Source organism: Lachnellula hyalina, assembly GCF_007821495.1.
Source record: "Lachnellula hyalina strain CBS 185.66 chromosome Unknown contig00071, whole genome shotgun sequence".
NCBI classification, from domain to species: domain Eukaryota; kingdom Fungi; phylum Ascomycota; class Leotiomycetes; order Helotiales; family Lachnaceae; genus Lachnellula; species Lachnellula hyalina.
Genome location: NW_022157185.1, coordinates 78,799 through 96,551, shown reverse-complemented (window position 1 = coordinate 96,551; position 17,753 = coordinate 78,799). Strand labels below are relative to the sequence as shown.

At 46.1% G+C, this 17,753-nt stretch overlaps 4 protein-coding genes across 4 annotated transcripts; 2 read left to right on the top strand and 2 right to left on the bottom strand.

The window, feature by feature from the left end:
• Positions 1–19: 19 nt before the first annotated feature.
• On the top strand, positions 20–3,207 carry SAT3_0 (Short-chain dehydrogenase/reductase; the record flags this gene model as incomplete). Its single annotated transcript, XM_031150955.1, has 3 exons — positions 20–925; positions 973–1,706; positions 2,262–3,207. The coding sequence occupies 3 exons, from the start codon at positions 20–22 to the stop codon at positions 3,205–3,207; spliced, it is 2,586 nt and encodes an 861-aa protein (XP_031005141.1).
• Positions 3,208–5,109: 1,902 nt separating this feature from the next.
• rutB_3 (Peroxyureidoacrylate/ureidoacrylate amidohydrolase) lies at positions 5,110–5,956 on the top strand (the record flags this gene model as incomplete). The annotated part of the gene is made up of 2 exons (XM_031150954.1): positions 5,110–5,128; positions 5,310–5,956. The coding sequence occupies 2 exons, from the start codon at positions 5,110–5,112 to the stop codon at positions 5,954–5,956; spliced, it is 666 nt and encodes a 221-aa protein (XP_031005146.1).
• A 5,260-nt stretch (positions 5,957–11,216) lies between these two features.
• Positions 11,217–12,617, bottom strand: LHYA1_G006012 (uncharacterized protein; the record flags this gene model as incomplete). Its single annotated transcript, XM_031150953.1, has 2 exons — positions 11,217–11,907; positions 11,974–12,617. The coding sequence occupies 2 exons, from the start codon at positions 12,615–12,617 to the stop codon at positions 11,217–11,219; spliced, it is 1,335 nt and encodes a 444-aa protein (XP_031005147.1).
• Positions 12,618–14,269: 1,652 nt separating this feature from the next.
• ccr4 (Glucose-repressible alcohol dehydrogenase transcriptional effector) lies at positions 14,270–16,613 on the bottom strand (the record flags this gene model as incomplete). The annotated part of the gene is made up of 2 exons (XM_031150952.1): positions 14,270–15,477; positions 15,524–16,613. 2 exons carry the CDS (start codon positions 16,611–16,613, stop codon positions 14,270–14,272), a joined length of 2,298 nt encoding a protein of 765 aa, XP_031005144.1.
• Positions 16,614–17,753: the final 1,140 nt, after the last annotated feature.

Below are 17,753 nucleotides of genomic sequence, written 5' to 3'. Positions count from 1 at the left end.
ATTCTTACATATAATCTACATGGGTGATGGATCATGGGTATCTACCGAGCCTTCTACACGCGTTTTAAAAGAGAGAGGATTGGAAAAGCTTCCATTAAACAATGACGAGAACGCCAAAGACAGCGATCCCACAGCTGAAATCTCCGTGGCGAAACAGTTGGAAGTAGAAGGAACTTTTGCCCGGCTCGTGCCTCAAAATAAGTATGCTCGAGATGCGTTTCAGAGGCTGGCTCAAAGCTCTCGCGACCACCCGGCATATCTCCACCACAAACAATTCGTACACGTCGATGAACGTAAAGACATCGACCTGCTGGATCGGGAAGACTACTTCATATTTTCTCTCGGCCTTCTACCAGAATTCCCCGCCCTTGGCTGGAGGATCGGAAAAGGCAGATTGAACCGACCAAATCTGTCAGTAGACATCCGAATTCACGACGGCGAAGGAATGGCCGGAGTGCATGCTCGATTCTGCTGGGTGAAAGGCGGTGGAGGATTTTTCCTCTTTGCAGACAACCTTCGTACGGTACCCGTAATCTTGAATGGAGAAGTCCTCAAACGAACTCAAAGATTGATCCCGTATCGAAACTCCATTTCCCTTGGCGAGTGCAATTTTAGTTTGAAGTTTGAAGAGCGGACACCGGCGCTCGAGGAACAGTTCCAAGTAGAACTTTCCGCCTTCTATCTCAGTGTTTTGCGCGAAAATACGCCGTTGCTGTTGCCCACTCCTTCCGGAAATGAAGTCACGATTGGAAACTGGGTCGTCAGAAATCCCATTGCAAGCGGAAGTTATGGGCGTGTTTCTGTTGTTTCTCACATGCAGACAGGACAGCCTGCAGCAGCAAAGGAGTTGTGGAGAACGCCGCGCAATAAATTCTCTGTTGATCGTGAGATATTCATTGCGAAATATCTTCAAAGTCATCCGCATGTTCGTTTTGCCTCCACACTACTCGCACCACGCTGACATATGTACAGAAAAGACTTGGGATCCCATTTGAATTCTACCACAAGAAAATAGTGGACAAGGCAGAAAAGTTACGATATGCAAAAATTCTGGACGAAAATTGGAGTCCTGGCCAAGCAGACGCAATTGACTTGCACATCTTGTACAGCCCTTTGTCAACGAGCAATTTCTCAGCATTGATCAAATCCAAAGCCTCCATTGAGACCCGAACACGCCTTTTTACTCAAGTCCTAGACGGTGTCGCTTTCCTTCACAGTCTTGGTATTTCACATCGAGATATCAAACCTGGAAATCTCATGGTCAAATCCTATGATCCACCGGATGCTCAAATTATTGACTTTGGTTGTGCAACCACCGTTCCACGAACTTTGTATGATAGACCAGGAACGGTCCCATACCTTGCTCCCGAACAGTGTGAAAATCAATGGCATGACAAGAGTGTTGATTATTGGGCGTGTGCCCTGGTCGGAGCCGAACTTGTAGGTTTGAAGAGACGAACTAATGAGAGGATCGCAGGCGAGAATTATCTGATGTTGTGCTACTGGCTTGATAATTACGAAGGGCCATCTGGACAAGCTCTTATTGATGTGTGCAAGGGAATGCTTAAAATGGAGCCGGCTGAACGGATGACTGCTGCTGATGCTCTGGAGAAGCATCTTTCCGACTTTCATATAGACGTGAATACGGGCCTGAAACGTGCGACTGATGAAAACCATAATTTGGTTTTAAAAGCTGTTCGTGTGGTGTAGGCTTTTTGCGTCCAAAGCATTTGATGACGATCAGTTTAACCATGGAGGAAAACCAAGGAGAATTATTTTCTTAGGTAAGGAAGCTTCCCGTGGAAGCCAAGCCAAGGGATAACTCAAAATCGTTACGGTCTCTCCCGTGCTGGAACAAGTACCATCCAAACTTATCGAATGCCTTGCAAGGGGGGCATGACTTGGAGCCTGGGAACCTTGGGTATATCTGACAAATTATTGAGCACAATTTCGATCATCAACCAAGGACAAGTAGCACATGATGCAGAAATTCTCGATGCAATATTCAGATCGTTCAAGACGAACACCACTTTCTCTATCTATCATAAGGTACCTACCTAGTCAACAAACAAAGACAAGCTAGAGATCCGGCCAATTAGCTTGGGAACGGCTCGTCCCGGGACGATGTGATGTAATAATTGCACCATCGCATGCATGCATGCATGTTTGGAGAACTGCAACTCGAAATCGTCCCCAAATCATTTCACATACATTAAAAACAACATCTCTCTCTCTCTCTCTCTTGTATACCTCCGTTACAGCCAGCGCTACCTCTGGAAGTCGACAGCAATCTCACCAGCCAAACAACGACCCGAAATGTCTACCCCCAACTTTGACATCAATAACCTCTTCGGAGTTAAGGGCATTGTTGCCGTTATCACTGGAGGTGGAAGCGGACTGGGCCTCTATGTTGCCAATGCTCTGGATGCAAACGGAGCAAAAGCAGTCTACATCATTGGTCGTCGCAAAGAACCCCTCGAAAAAGCGGCAAAGCAAAGCGTGAACGGAACCATCATCCCTCTTCAAGGCGACGTGACTTCCAAAGACTCGCTCGCATCACTTGCCGAGCACATTCAAAAAGAACAAGGCTTCATCAATGTTCTGTTCGCAAACAGTGGCGTTCTTGGAGTCCAGAGCTCCCAACTCAACCTCCCCAAAGACCGCAAGCCAACCCTCAAAGAGCTCAAAGACGCACATTGGGCTCCTCCTATTGAAGACTTCACCCAAGCCATGAATGTCAACATCTCCGGCGTATTCTACACCAGTCTTGCTTTCTTAGAACTTCTAGACGAGGGCAACAAAAACGGAAACGTGGAACAAAAATCAAACATCATAGTAACTTCTTCCATCGCCGGTTTCTCTCGCCAAGTCGCGGCCGGTTTCTCGTACTCGGCTTCCAAAGCAGGCGCCACTCATCTGGTCAAGCTCTTAGCCACACAGCTCACGCCGTACAAGATCCGTGTGAATGCTATTGCTCCGGGCTTGTTCCCTAGTGAAATGACCGAAGGCAACCCAGTGTTTGCTAATGGCGATCCGAGGAAAGAGGGCGGTGTTAAGACCGAATTTGTGCCGTTGGAAAGGAGTGGGACTGAGGAGGACATTGCGGGCGTTGCGCTCTTTTTGATTAGTAAAGGAGGCGCATATTTGAGTGGAAATGTCATTGTACCTGATGGAGGCAGATTGGGACAGATGCCTGCTACATACTAGAAATTTGGAATTACGAGAATAGACGACCGAAGTCGGGCTTATTTTTGGTCGAGATCAGGCCTCATCACTCTTCCTAGTCACTGAACCAGTCTAGTTTTGCTTGAGTGTACAATCACCCATTTCCCATTAATTATAGCAAATCCCCAGATCTCTTCACATCATATCTCAAAAACTTTGTGCCAGGAATATCAATTAGCCGCACCATCAGTAATTCTTAAAATCTGTCAAGTGACTCAAGCCATGTCCGTCTTGACATCTATCTACGTCACCCGAGCCATCATCGATTTTGGTCTCTCAACTGTACCCTAAAACTAGTCACATCTCAGCGACTCAGCCTCTGACTTCTCTCCTAGGTCGCTACTATTTCTAAAACTGGACGATGAGTTCAGTGCCTAACGTTCCTCCTCACTTTCAAGGTTCCTAAACGGACTCGAGCTCTTGCATTAAGCCGAACTTGTATACCCGAGGCGTTTGAATCGTAATAATTATACTGCTGCATATTTAACGTATTTCGTTGAGTCTGTGACTTAGAACGGCCCGATCTGCTAGCGCTGCCATCTAAGTACTTGTGGCTCGATCCTTAAGCGACAAATAAAGGGGAAAGGGCAAGTGGGGCATCATAAGTGCGTACCGGTACTATATATACCTTGATCCTTCGCATACCAATTCGTTACATGCACTAGCAATTGACGCTCCTGATGCACGTGTTACTAAACCCACCTATGCATATTCGCTGTGACATATCTAAGGTTGTCCCCCGCTCAAGTATAAGTATGTGTATATTTCTTCATTTAGAAATCAATGCATGCCTAATCACAACTATGCGGTTAGTTCCAATCCCATTTGGTACTTCAATGATATGGAAACGCTCGACTTACATGATATCTATATCTGCATCCACACCCTCCATTATATGCGGCTCGGGATAATAATGCGAAAGCGAACTCCACTCCGCACCTATATATAGGCACTATACGCGGCATTAAAACTCAACCTCTGAGACTTAGCAACACACTTTAGAGGTCTCTATATTTGCTACACCTATAAGTACTAAAATTGAGGTTATTCTATTTTCCCGTGACAAGCAAAAAAGCTGCGAACATTGATTGTTGACCCCTTAGCAAACCAATATTGATATATGGTATATATCATATAAAATCAATATGCCTCGTTCGCTCTTTTGATATCCTATTATAACTTCATATTATAACCTCACAGGATGATTACCCTTTGGTATTTTGAAGATCCAAGGGTCGTCTTTCCAGCGGTCTCCAAATACTACAACACAGTTTTCGCAGTTAATATGTCCACATTCTAGGCTATACTATGGTCTGCGTCGTAAGCAAGAATAACAGGTGCTACTGCTATGGATACTATGCCAGCGGCCTGTGTAACGGCGAAGAGTACTTCTATGGATATCTGCTGAAGTTTCCCCGCTGTGGGTTAACTGATTAAAAAGTTCTTGCAGCCGGCTTTCAATCCTGTTTGCAAATCCGCTAAAGAGGACCATATCTGGAGATTCTTTAAATGCCATTACTCTAGTTCCACTCACCTGGAGAAGTACATCTCTATATAAGGTTTGGAAGACCAATTTAGGATCAAACACTATGTGTAATTAGATTTTATAAATTTAGGAATAGATGAATATTACTTACTATGACTTTGTGGAGGATAATTATCTAGGAGGAAGCTCGACGCAATAATAGGGACTACGAACTCGGGCTATGTCCTAATCAGGGCTAGGGCGAAATGGCGCCGGACCGTCAACTTTGGCCGCTGCAGCACTGATTCCATGCCTAGCCAATACGCATCCCCTTGCTTATCATACTAGTACGACTAATGCATGGGAATAAGTATTATGAGTCACGCTGGGCACGCCGCGTACCGTGTCGTGTATTATATATGCAGCAACATTTACGGAGTATGTCCCTAATGAGCTTTCGAATTGAAAGTTTTCTACCGGTTCACACCATAGAATTATAGGATTCTTGCCTCTCATCAGTTTTATCTTCATTCAACTCTTCTCGTGTTCTCTACATTAAGTTTAACCCCAAGTCTCAACTTCCTCTCGTAAGAGCCTTTAACACCGAAAATTACAATAGACACAAAGCAGCCGTTCACTAAGATGGTCCAACTCGATTCCGCTCCAGCGCTTGTGGTGGTCGACATGCAAAACGGCTTCTGCCACAAACAAGGTAGCTTCGCAAAGATGGGCATGCAAAGCGAACCAACAGCGATTATTCCGCACATCAACGAGCTGCGCTCCGCGTTCCGCGCTGCTAATATCCCGGTCTTCTTCCTGAGGACAGGATACAACGCCGACTACTCTGATAGACGCGGCCGCGACGCACGGGATCGTGTTGAAGAACTACAAGGTCTGGTACGAGGGTCTTGGGATGCCGATATCCTAGACGAACTTACGCCTGAGCCCAACGAAAAAGTTGTCGACAAAACGAGAAATTCTGGTTTCTTTCAGACGTCGCTAGAAAGTACCCTAAAGGAGCGCGGAGTCAATCATTTGATTTTGACAGGAGTGGGGACGGATGTATGTGTCGAGTCGACGGCAAGAGATGCCTATCAGATGAACTTCGCCGTTACTACCATAAGTGATGCGACTGGGACATGCAATAAGCCAGACCATTTAGCCGCTCTACACACCCTACGAATATTCGGCGGCACGGCGTCGACGGCAGAAGTGATTGAAGCTTTGCAAAAGTCACAAGACTTGCGCAATCAAAGAATGTCATAGACGTTGGAAAAGACTAACTCATGTATGTTCCAATGTCAAATCGAGCTATCAATTCCGCCCAGTCTTTTCTTCCCAGATGAATAAGACTCTTGTTAGCGCCTCGCATGAACCTGTCGCTTCTCTTAGGTAGGATAGCACTATATGCATCAGCTATTAAGTCCCAAAGTCTATTCTTAAGAAAGTAAGCAGGTTTTATGGTCTTTGAACTTAAATTCAGATTTTGTTAAAATTCAAATGCAAGTACCTATAGTACCTGGGTCGTTGAAGTTCCGAACTTCCATTACATTCCAAGTGCACCTAACATAAAACGCCAGATATCTCCGTATAGCCCCTATAATCAAACCCTTTTCTTAATGCTGCCATGAGTTTATTTATCTACATCCAAATTTAACGATCTGAAATCTCTACAGACTGCCATCACTTACTGCAGGTGAATGCGACATCCATTGAGCTCCACCAGGTAGCGCTTTCCCCTCGTCCTTCTCTCGCTGTGACGCTCGTATATCCATTTCCTCATCTGACGGATTTAGTTTAATCACAATAACCGCATCATCTCCTCGCAGATCCGGATCAGCAAAGGGGGGCTTGCCAGCAGCTGGAGAATGGACCAGCTGATTACTAGCCTGCTCCTCAGACTCGCGGCCCAGCAAACTCGCCTCACCATCCAAACGCTCATAATGAGCATCGATAAGCGTCGCGTCCAGGGCATCCAATCCATACCCACATCTATTCCACAGCACCGCATGTCTATCCACCACCCCGTCATAACACATGCCCCACCCCTCCCCATCACTCTCCACAAGCCCTAGGTTTGGGTGCGCTCGTCGCGTCCGGTCGATTATATGCACTATTGTTGGAACAGCTATGTCGTGCGGCACGGAGAAGCGCCCGAAGATGGACGCGAGGAATATGTAGTCCGCAAAGAAGCGCCGCGGGATGTAGTAGATGTCCGTTGGCGCTGTGCACCATTCCTGCGCATCGACAATATAGCCATGCGCGCTTCCGCTCCCGCTACTGATCAACTGAGTGACAGCCGCTAGTCCTTTCGGGATACCAGATCCAGATCTAGATCCAGAACCCCAGGATGATAACCAATTTGACTTGCTGTGTTTTTCTGTACTGGTCATACAGTGAAGACTCTGTCCCTGTGATGGATTTCTTGGGTTCCCGGCTTTGGGAAGCCATATGTTATTTATGTTTGCTCTGGTGTATGCTAGCGGGTCGATCCAAGCATCGTGGGGAAACCGAAGAAGACCCTCGATCTCGGACGTTGCTTTGTGGTCCAAAACTAGCTGCATGGTCTTGGCGGTTTGCATATATGAGGTCTCCTCGTTTTGCCAGTAGTCATGGGTCAAGTTGTGATGATCCTGATGGTCGTCTAGCTGGTGTACAAGTTCCGGGTCCCCAGGTAGGCTGAAATGCATGGTATGGAAGAAAGGTTCGTATTTTAAGAGGAGAGACATCTCGGAACGGTTCTCGTTGTTGCTATTCCAGCGGATCATAGAGAGAGTATTCTTGAAGGGAGATGTAGTCATTGGGGATTTGCTAGGTTCCATTTTCACAATTTGGACTTTGGATTCGGGCTGCTTGGGAAGTGCCGAGTTTGTGATGATGAATGCAACGATAGTTATGGTGAAAAGTTTCTTCTGATGAAGCTAAGAAAAAGAAAAGTTAGAATGAAGGGTGATTTACGGTTTAAGGGCATAAGGATTGTACCTTTGGGAAGTTTGCAGTCTTCGAGAGTATAGGTAGTTTTGATTTTTCGAGGACTGGGGAGGGAGAGCTTGGGTCGTCTGATACTGCAGCTGCCTCGTAAAGCAATGAAGCAAAAATCACGGTAAATATACTCGGCAGAACGACCCAATCTAACTCTGTTCCCGACATTAATGGTACCAGGTACAGCAGAATACCGGTTGAGATAGCCGTCGCAAAACATTTAATGATAGCATCGGCATCTAATCATGTGAGTAACATATCGAGTTTGAAGGGGGATGCATAAACATACATTTGTAAACAGCAGTAATAGCAAGAGTAATGAAGGCGTTACTCATGACGACTATCGCAAGATGCTTTCCATAACCAGAGAAGAATGCTGGCTCGTCAGCTTTGAACATTCTCATGGTCAAGTGAAATATCAAGTTGATAACTGTGCCTAATGCATGTAGAATCATATTATCGGCGTGAAGTGAGGCATTGTCTCTCTTCAAAAGAGCCTGGTGGTACACTCCGGACAGTGCGCTCAAGAAAACCTGAAATAGAAGAATGCAGCCTGTAGAAACGGAATATGAGATGCGTGTGTTCGGTTTGTATTGTGCAATGCTCGACCCAAGCATCTATAGACTGTTAGCAAAAGCCTTGGTGGGAAGCAAGACTACCTACCTGAAAGAGGATAGCAATCCATTGGAGTTTCGTCATGTTGCTTTTAAGTCCACATACTACCAATATAGCCGTCATGAATGTTATGCTAGACTGAATATATTGGACAGTTCGCTGGTCGGCAAGTTCAAGGGCTGCAGGAGTCTTTCAATATCCAGAGTTAGTATATCGTCATGTAGAAGTACAACTCATGATCCAATTGCAACTTACAATGTTGTTAATAAGGGCGTATAAGAAAGCTAACTGTATAAAAGCATATCGCGTGCCTTGGTTGATATCGTTTTTACAATACCCCCAGAATATCTGCAGCTCTGAATGCGACCCATTTGCATCCTCATACACTTCTGGATGCCTTGATGGATGATTGCCATTTACTTTCATTCGCATCCTCTCGACCAAAACTTGCTTCGGCTCTGGAAAACAACTCCTCTCGCTTGGTGGCAGAGGTGCCAGTGACAGATTAACAAGATCCCGAGCGATCTGGTCCCGGCTTTTGCATTCAAAATAGAAGAACACCGTTGAGAGAAGCAGCTTGGAAAATTCCGCGAGAGTGGTGAATGAGGATGTTGAGAATGGGGAGATCTTGCCCTTCGGCTCAGGCCCGGTAGTATTTGATATGATTCCCATGCCGACTTGAATCAATATCAGCAGCAACGCTGCCGAATACGCTGCTCCCAACGGCTGGGAAAGCCATCGCTGAGGATTATAACTAGCCATATTCCTATGTATGGTACTGTATGAGTGAAGAGAATGAAATGTGAGTGACAGTGAGTCCCTAAAAATGATGGATTGAGATGATACAAGTAGAAGCGAAATGGCGAAAAGAGATCAAATGGTCAACAACCTCATTTAGCTCCTGGTCCTGGAGAGTGTTTTATATTTGCCTATAGAGGCAACGACCTTGAAGGAATGAATGTACGGCGAAATCAGAGTTAAAGGATGGCGAGATTGGCTGTCAGCATAGAATTCGAAGACATTAGCAACGACTAGTAATGACTTGAACAATCTACCAGCGACAACGCTATGGATTGCACTATGTCAGGATCAAGATGTGGGTAAGAGAGAGGTGCATGGTAGTATGGAGAAAATAACAAACTCTATCTGTTTATAGAAAGTCGGACAGATGCATGGCAAACACCCTGTGAATGGAGTTCCTGGCATCCCACCAAGATATGAACCACATTCTGGAGCGACTTCAGACATTCACAACTCGGGTTACTCGGGATCCGGCATCTCAACTTACTCTGAGATAGGCAATTTAATGCGAGTTGGGTTTACATTGAAAGAACCCTAGAAGAAAGATACTATTTGGGTCTGAATATACAGCAGTTTGCATATCTCAGGTGTTCCTTCCACCTACACCTTCATCAGTCAAGCCATTGCTATTCCGCATCTTTTATATGTCAGTCGTTCCCTAGCCTAGCCTCATGTCACACTCGGCCTTTTCTCTGTCAGTACCTATAGCGTGCTGTCAGCCGAAGATAAAGTATGGTGTGTATAGGTATCACAAGGTGATCACTTCACTACAGTTGTAGGTCCGTAATTTAGGGTCTTGGTGGTCGCGTTGGTTGTTAGTTCGACCCCGTCTCTCGGACAGATACATCCATAAAAGACTTCTCCGCGGCTTGCTAGGATACTCGGCCCACTACACACTTTTTAAGCGATAGCTATCGCTATCGCTATTGCCATCGCCATCGTTATCCTATCTAAGAAAGAATCATCAAATATAACAATGATGAAGTTCTAATAAATTAACCTCCTTTTACTCCTAAATAAATGCAACGACGTCTATCACGTGCAACGATAATCTTGGGCGATCAGACTTTTCTATACCCAAAGTCGTTTCTAGCAAAATTGAAAAGATAAATAGCCTCTACGAGTATATTAGTCCGAAGCTTAAGATATTTAGGAAGAGCCTTTATCTGTCTGTAGAAAAGGAAGTGGCTGTGTGGTCAGGAAAAGATTATTTTTAGAGCACCATATCTAATCCCGCGATGAGAAGTAAAGTAACAGAGCAGTGAGCAGTTTACCGCGGACACTCGAGAGATAATTCCTACATGTAGTAATTTTTCCCGAATAGATGTCTACCTATTCCTAGGAATCCGTAGCACTGCAACACAACACGATGCTGCAGCTGCAGCAGCCGCCTAATGCCGCCACATCCGGCGGCTCTCGCGCTACTCGGTAAGCTAGGGAGGCTCGGGAAGGCCCCTTTTTGCCAAGAGCGAGCTGAGTCCAAGCTCATCTGAGCTCGCCTCGCTTGCCTCCAGGAACGCGACGCGAATAGGCACTTCGCACATATGTGACTACGAAAAGAATTATAGCCCACAATCCGAGGCATCTAGAATTTTCAGCTAGAGCTGACTATACAAGTATGCCGTATTCTGCGAATAAACGACTTAAAAGAAGGAAAAGAGTGCACTCTATATAAAATGTCTAATATCGTATAAGTTAGGATATAGTTCCCCCTCTGAAAAGCAGCCCCTCCCCTTGATACCCCCTCCCCCTCCCTAAACCAATCAGATGCTCAACACTAGTATTTATAAGCCCGTGGTTTATCTTATTTAGCCTTAAGTAGGGCCTTATTAAGGCTACAAGTATACTAATAATTACACTTTAGTATAGTTCAAAAAGTATCTAGAATACTATAATAAGACAATACTCAAGCTAAAGTCAAAAGCAGAGTAAGGGAAGTAAAAATAATGTGTCTATAGTTAGGGCCACTTGAAAAAGTTATCAGCCCCGCTTTGGCTATACGCGCCCTCCATAGCCGATCAAATGTACGCCAGGAAGCTTAGAAGCCCAGGGCTACTGTCTCAACTTGTACGGTACATGCTAGCGTATAAGACCATGGTCTTATCACTACGTTCGGGAGAACCCCTCATCACTGACCCCACAGCTCACCCCTTTTCACCCACCCCTCTACAACAACCGGCTTCTCAAAGACAGGCATCCAAACATCCGTCCTATACAATCCACAAGCCCAGTGTTTGCCCCCAACACCCTCTACAAACCGCTCATCCATCCAAGCACTCGCCTCCTTCTTCTCCACATCCCACTTCAGCGTACTCCAAACCCGCAACCCACTTTCCCTCATCGTCTCCCACGCTCCTCCTTTCACAGACCCATCAACTTCATCGCCCCAGGACGGATCTAGAATTAGACGGAAGAGGATCGTTAGGTTAAGAGGTGAGAGGATTATCTCGTGGAATATGTGGGGTTTTTGGTTGAATGGCAATGCCCAGCGGAAGAATAAGCCATAGAACCATTTTGTGAAAGCTTTACGAGGAAGCAAATCAGGGTACAGGTGAGGACCTGGACCGGACCAGGTGTAGTAGGTGTAGTCTGCCATAGGCCATAGAAACTCCTTATTCTCTCGGATCATGATGATAGTTTGGGCTAATTGGAGAAGCATTTTGTCGTCGGTTATGAGTTGGTACTCGGAGAGGTAGTCTAATACTGTAAGGAAGGAACTGGAGTTTCGCAAACAGTTTGCTTTCACGAAGACGGAAGGACATCTTCTGCATAGTGGAAGCGCATATAGGAAAGTTGTCAAATGCCCACCCATATAATCCCTGGGAGTTGTTAACCATAGCCAATTGACAGGACATCTTAGCTTACGGAACATTGCTTAGATGAACCCTGTCATAGTGAGAGTATGAAATTCCTTGGGTCTCATTCCTCCAGCACTATCATGATCTGTAACACTGCTGTAAAGACCCATCTGAACCTTTTCCGCGACGTCCACATAGTCACCAAGTATTGCCTCGACTTGCAGCCTATCATCGAGAAATCTGATGGAATTTGCGATTTCTTGGAAGAAAGATGACATGTGATCGAACAATCGGGTGGGGTTCGAAGGTTTCGTTACCATATTATCAGCAGGGAAATGAACCAATGACTGAAATGGATCAAACCAAACATCAAAGTCCCGTTCTTGATTATTGGTAAGTAAATTATTATAGTATTGTACGTCGATCAGAGTAGTGTTGGGGTGCCAATTATCTCGAAGATGTTTGGTAAATATGCCCACGTCCGCTTCCGACTTGGTCGAATGCTTCTTTATCAGTTCTAGCATTTTCGGATCCTGCTGTCTGAGAACCTTCTCTGATGGGTACAGAACAGCGGCGGAGATATACATCTGCTTCTCCTTCTGGAATGGTCCGTCGGCCTTGATATTGGAAAGCCCCATTTTCATAGAAACTCTTTCAACCATCTCGGCACTGGTAAAAATATCCTTTGCTTTGCCCTGCCAGTCTGTTAAGGCTTCGATGTACTTCGGCATATCTCTTCCGTGAAGATACAGCCAGCTCACAGGTTGTTGGCCTTAACTCAAGAGACCTAAAGCTCGATCAACTGTGTTGGTCATTTGGTCGAATGCGTAGGGAGGCATCACCGTGGAGATATAAATGAAGAAAACGGTGTTCAGCACCATTTCAGCTTTATCAGAACCTGGGTCTATTTCTGACAGATATTCAAGCAGCATCCAAATAATGATGTTCCTGGATATCGCCGACTTGGCAATGTCGTTGACCGTCACGTGGTAAGTCCTCTCAGGGACTTTCTTCTTCCTCTCCTGATCCGCAATATCGATGAGTGTCTGCAGAACATTTCGAGCATCCCCAGCACCACCAAAGAAGAACGAAATGCTCTTCAAATAAGGCCTGTAGGTGCTGATAGTCACTGGATCGAATAGTGAAGTGGCAAGATCGTGACCGACAGAAAAATACTCAGTAGCAGTAAACGTGGAAGGTTTGTATCTGGGTATTTCCTCAAGTAATCCCTTCCTCGTCGGTCGCTGTATCAACGTGTACTTTGGCCTTGGCAACCCGGTTCTCGAGCTTCTGCACTTGCTGCTACATATCCTCCGCTCCTTCTGCTTGTAGAAGGGTCATGGCCCTGTGTGCAATTGCGATACATTCTTTGTATTTACCTAGCTCATATAGTGCAGCGGAGAGGTTGCGAGGGGGTAGAGAATCATGGGGTGCGAGCGTTTCAGCTTTCAGGTATTTATCACAAGCTGGATGTATTTAACTGGCTGGTCAACCGCTAGTAGGTTCTAATTTACCTTCAAGAAGCTTTCCAGAGTTGTAGAAAGCATTGCCTTCTTCTCGTAGACTAGTGGCCGTCAGTTCTACCTCATCAGAATTTGAGGTTGCCATTGCGTTTCCGGATCAGACAAGTATTTCTCAGTAGCGCTGTTTCTCTGGAATTTCCACTTTCAAAGAAGCTTGTCGCTTGGGCAAAATTTGGCATTTGTCCAACCTGGAGACATTTCATTAAATAGAACTTTGAAAAAGACGGGAAAGCGGTGAGGTAAAATAGACAGAGCCGCGCTAGCGACGTGGAGAATTGCATCATCACGTGGAATGTAATACACATTCAAGAGGAATGTTTGCTAGATATGTCAAGGATCCTTAGCAAGGTGAGGCTGCGTGCATAGTAGCAACTACGAGAAAGAGCAATTGATCGGAAGCAGGCATACAAACCCTACACGGTCTCAGCTTCAGTTACAGTTATAGTCTCAGTCAAAGGAACCGAAAAACAACGAGTCAACAATCCATTCTATCTGACGACGGAACATAAATTGTGCCCGGAATGAAACATTTCATACAGGCAGGAAACCAAACCTCCAACCAGCCAACCAGGTCAAAAGAAAATCTCATTCAACGCCCTATCAGAACACCGCGACAAGGATAAGTTCAAAACGCATTTATCCTTAGACACGCACAGGAACACAAAAACAAAGCTTCTTATTTGCATTTAGGTCTTTCCTATTAAAACCCATCCATGCAAAGCCCCTTCCTCTGGTCAACCTAAAACACCAATTCCCGCCAGCCGATGATACGTGAGCAGAGAAGAAAATCCCACAATGAAGACCAGACCAACCCTCGAGATGAAAACACAGACAGTGAACTGGATTCCATAATGAGAAGTCTAATCCCTCCGCCGGCTGGAAGAGCCGAAATCCGGCTCGGGGTGTGTCTTCTTCTCTTTCCTTCCCTTCACCCCGAATTCTGCAACGAGCAGGAGATGATCACTCGGGAAGTGATGATTGGGGAATCCAGGCACTGTTTTCATGTACTCTGAATCCACCCCTCCAAGTACAGATGCCAGTTCGAGTGTGTTCGTTGAGTACCAGATGTGATCAATGACGTCGTTGAACCCAGGCGTGCAGTTTGTGAATGCCAGTTGATCGGGAGTCTTGTCGAGAGCACTGTAGGCAGAACGCAGTGAGAATGGGTGGTCGATACCATTCTTGGAGAAATTGCCGTACTGGAAGTCACTCAGTTCCTTGTGGGAAGGTTTGATGGTACCCTTCGCCAATAAATCATACACACTGGAATCCGAGGTTGAGTTGAAATCACCACAAAATACGAAAGGCACCTGAGTATTGCTCGAGTACTCCATAGATGGAGCTGGCTCTTGGGCGGGCTCAGTCTCTGCCGGGGCATTCTCGTCTGCTAGACCAAACTTGGTGCTTTTGTCCACGCAGGCGGGCTTTTTCGTAAATCGTTCGGACATCTTATTGATGGTTTCAATGAGAATGGCCGTTTGGATTAACTTGACATCTGCGTATACAGGATCCCAATGAAGATGGGTGTTGGCGACAATCAACCTCGAACCAGTCATCCTGTTTTCAAAGAACGTTACTACGCCAATGTTATCTCTCGGCATGACTCGATTGAAGATATCGTGCTGGTTTTTCATGTCCGGTCGATTGATAGCGATATTGGACATTTCGACGACTTGCTTCTCAAGTAATATGTACTTGTCAGATTTGTAAAACGTTGCGGATCCATCCACATATTTCGCATCTTTCTCGTGCATGGTTTTCGCTCGAGCTTTGGGCCAGTATACACCTTTGTAACCATCATATGCGAGCTTCGGGCTGAGAAACTCGGTCATTGTCTCCGAGTCTACCTCTTGTAAGCAGAGAAAATCAGCATCTTGCGCCCGGAGTTCTCTCAGGATCATGTCTCTTCGGTATTCCCAGAGCAGAGCGTTTGATGGGGTGTAGCCGTAAAGCTGTGTCGTGCAAGCTTTATCGCATAGAATGTTATAGGTGGCTATTTTGAATTTGTCGGGGTTCGAGGACACGTCTTGAAGAGGAATGGTGATTCGGTCGGGGGCAGGCAGAGGTACTATGATAGGTTAGTCGAGAACTGCAAATGGACTGAAAATTCCTACTTGGTGCCTCTTCTCGGAGGGTCTGCATAAGCGCCTTTGTACCATTTTCCATGATCTCTGCCCTCTGTCCCGCATCAAGTGGATTTCCCTCAATTCCTAACATATCCAATTGGTAGAGTGACCCTATTTCATTTGGCAGTACTCGGATGGAGTTGTTGAATAACAGAAGTTTCTTGAGATAGACACACATTCCCAACTCCCGAGGCAACTCGGTCAGTTGATTATACGAAGCATCAAGATGCCTCAAATGCCGCAACTGCCCAATTTCCGGAGGTAGGTGTGTGATCTTGTTGGAGGCAATGTAAAGCTCGTTCAAAAACCCGTAATTGAAAAGTGGGCTCGCAAGTACTCGGAGCCCTTGCCCACTCAAATCCATGTTATGCCAATCTTGCCGTTTTACTGTTTCTTGACGGTACGGTCGCCCTCGATCTTCGTCGTTTTCTTCCTCTACGGCAGCTGTATCGACATTCGAAGCTGAAGTCAATCCTCGGTTTTCCCCAGCTTTCTGCCTCGCAAAGTGATTAGGAGCTTGGTGGTCCACCATTTGTAAATTCGCATCCGAGGACTCTTTGTGAAGCTTCAGTTGCTCTGACCAATGTTCTGTGATTTGCAGTGCTTGGCCACCACGTGTAACGCCGGTATGACCATTTTGAAGACTGTTCGGTGTGAAGCTGGGTGTAGAATTTGATAATACCCCGGACGAGAAGTTCGTGTGATGCCCGAGTGCCGATCCATTAGTTGAGTGTGTGCCATGGTCTGGGAGGTTATTTCCCTGGTGTTGAGTGTGGTGCTGTTGCTGATGTTGGTGTTGAAAATTATACATCATCGACATCTGTCCGCGGCCTCCCCCATTGACGCGATTGCCATGCTGCCCATGCTGGTTCCCTTGGCCAAACATGCCGTATAGATTTTGCGCGGGCGAGTGTGAGTCAGGGGATCGAGAGGGCGACGGCGTCTCGGTGGGGAATATGGACCTGTTGTTGGGAGGGGTGCCGTTGCGAAGGATATGGCGCGGATGGTGTGCGTGTGTAGGTTGTTGGTAATAGTAGTTCCCAGCGCTCTGCGGCGGATATCTGTAACCATCTGCCATCTAAGAGTTCAAGATTTAGGTGGGAGGGTTGGAGAGGGGGGCTCGTATCCGTTTTCTTCGTTGGCACATAGGTATGCTGTACCGGCATCGACTTAGATTGTGCCACCGCGGGTGTAAATCGAAATGCGTGAATGCCAGAGGCTCTTACACGCTTTGATCGCGAGACTATCGGAGCCAGCTGTAGGGTAGCTGTATTGGGAGGTAACGCTGTTGATTCTAGGTACAATTGGCCGTCGCGGGGTTACAGACGAGCTTCAGAAGCTGGTAGATGATCTGAAGAGGAGATAGGCTCTGCCAGAGCAAGATCAAGCGTTGGGAATCAGCTAGATAAGTGAGCTGGTTGCGCAAGAATCGGGGGGTAGCGTGAGCGGATTGGGGGCGGGATTTGGAGAGGATTGGGGAGGAAGGTACCTTGTATTCAAAAGAGTGCGGGCAGTTGGTGCGAGGGATAATGCGACCAAGATCTCACGGAGCAGGTTGCGTGTCGTTGTGCTGCTTGCTGTTGCTTTTCCTTCTTCACATGAGGTTGCGATACTTGGATGCTTCGAACAAGCGCGACGGTCACGTGTTCTGATCTTCTCTTCTCTTCTCCTCCTGCCTGAGGTTCTACAGAGTAGGTAAGCGAGGTGAATACCTTAGCGTCAAAGTGTCATAAGTCATAATCACTTGTCACTTGTAACACAGTGATTCTTTCTAGGGATGATTCATCCCTTTATTCATTCACAAGTTCGCCACCATCAAGATGTATAAGTTTCTTATCACGGCTTAAGAGTAGATTAACTAACGTTCTGCCTCTCTTGGGGCTTAGAATTTTGTTGATTTGTCAGTTAGCTCAAGGGCCCCACGCTCGGTTTCCCGTCATTAGGATCTTTCATCAGTTCATAAATTCATATATCTTCACTTTGCCAAACTCGATATCCATGGCCGCTATTGCTCTACTTGAACAGGCGCAAATCTACCGCTGTCAAACTGATTCATGGACTCCCAGTCCTTTATGCTCGGCTTCCATATGCTATATATTCGGGTTTCAGGTCTGGAAACCAGCATCGCTGAACAATTGCAATACTCCGCGTCACACTCGGAACCGAGATTTTATTTCGAGACATGCACTTTTATTTCCAACATATCTAGGGAGACTCA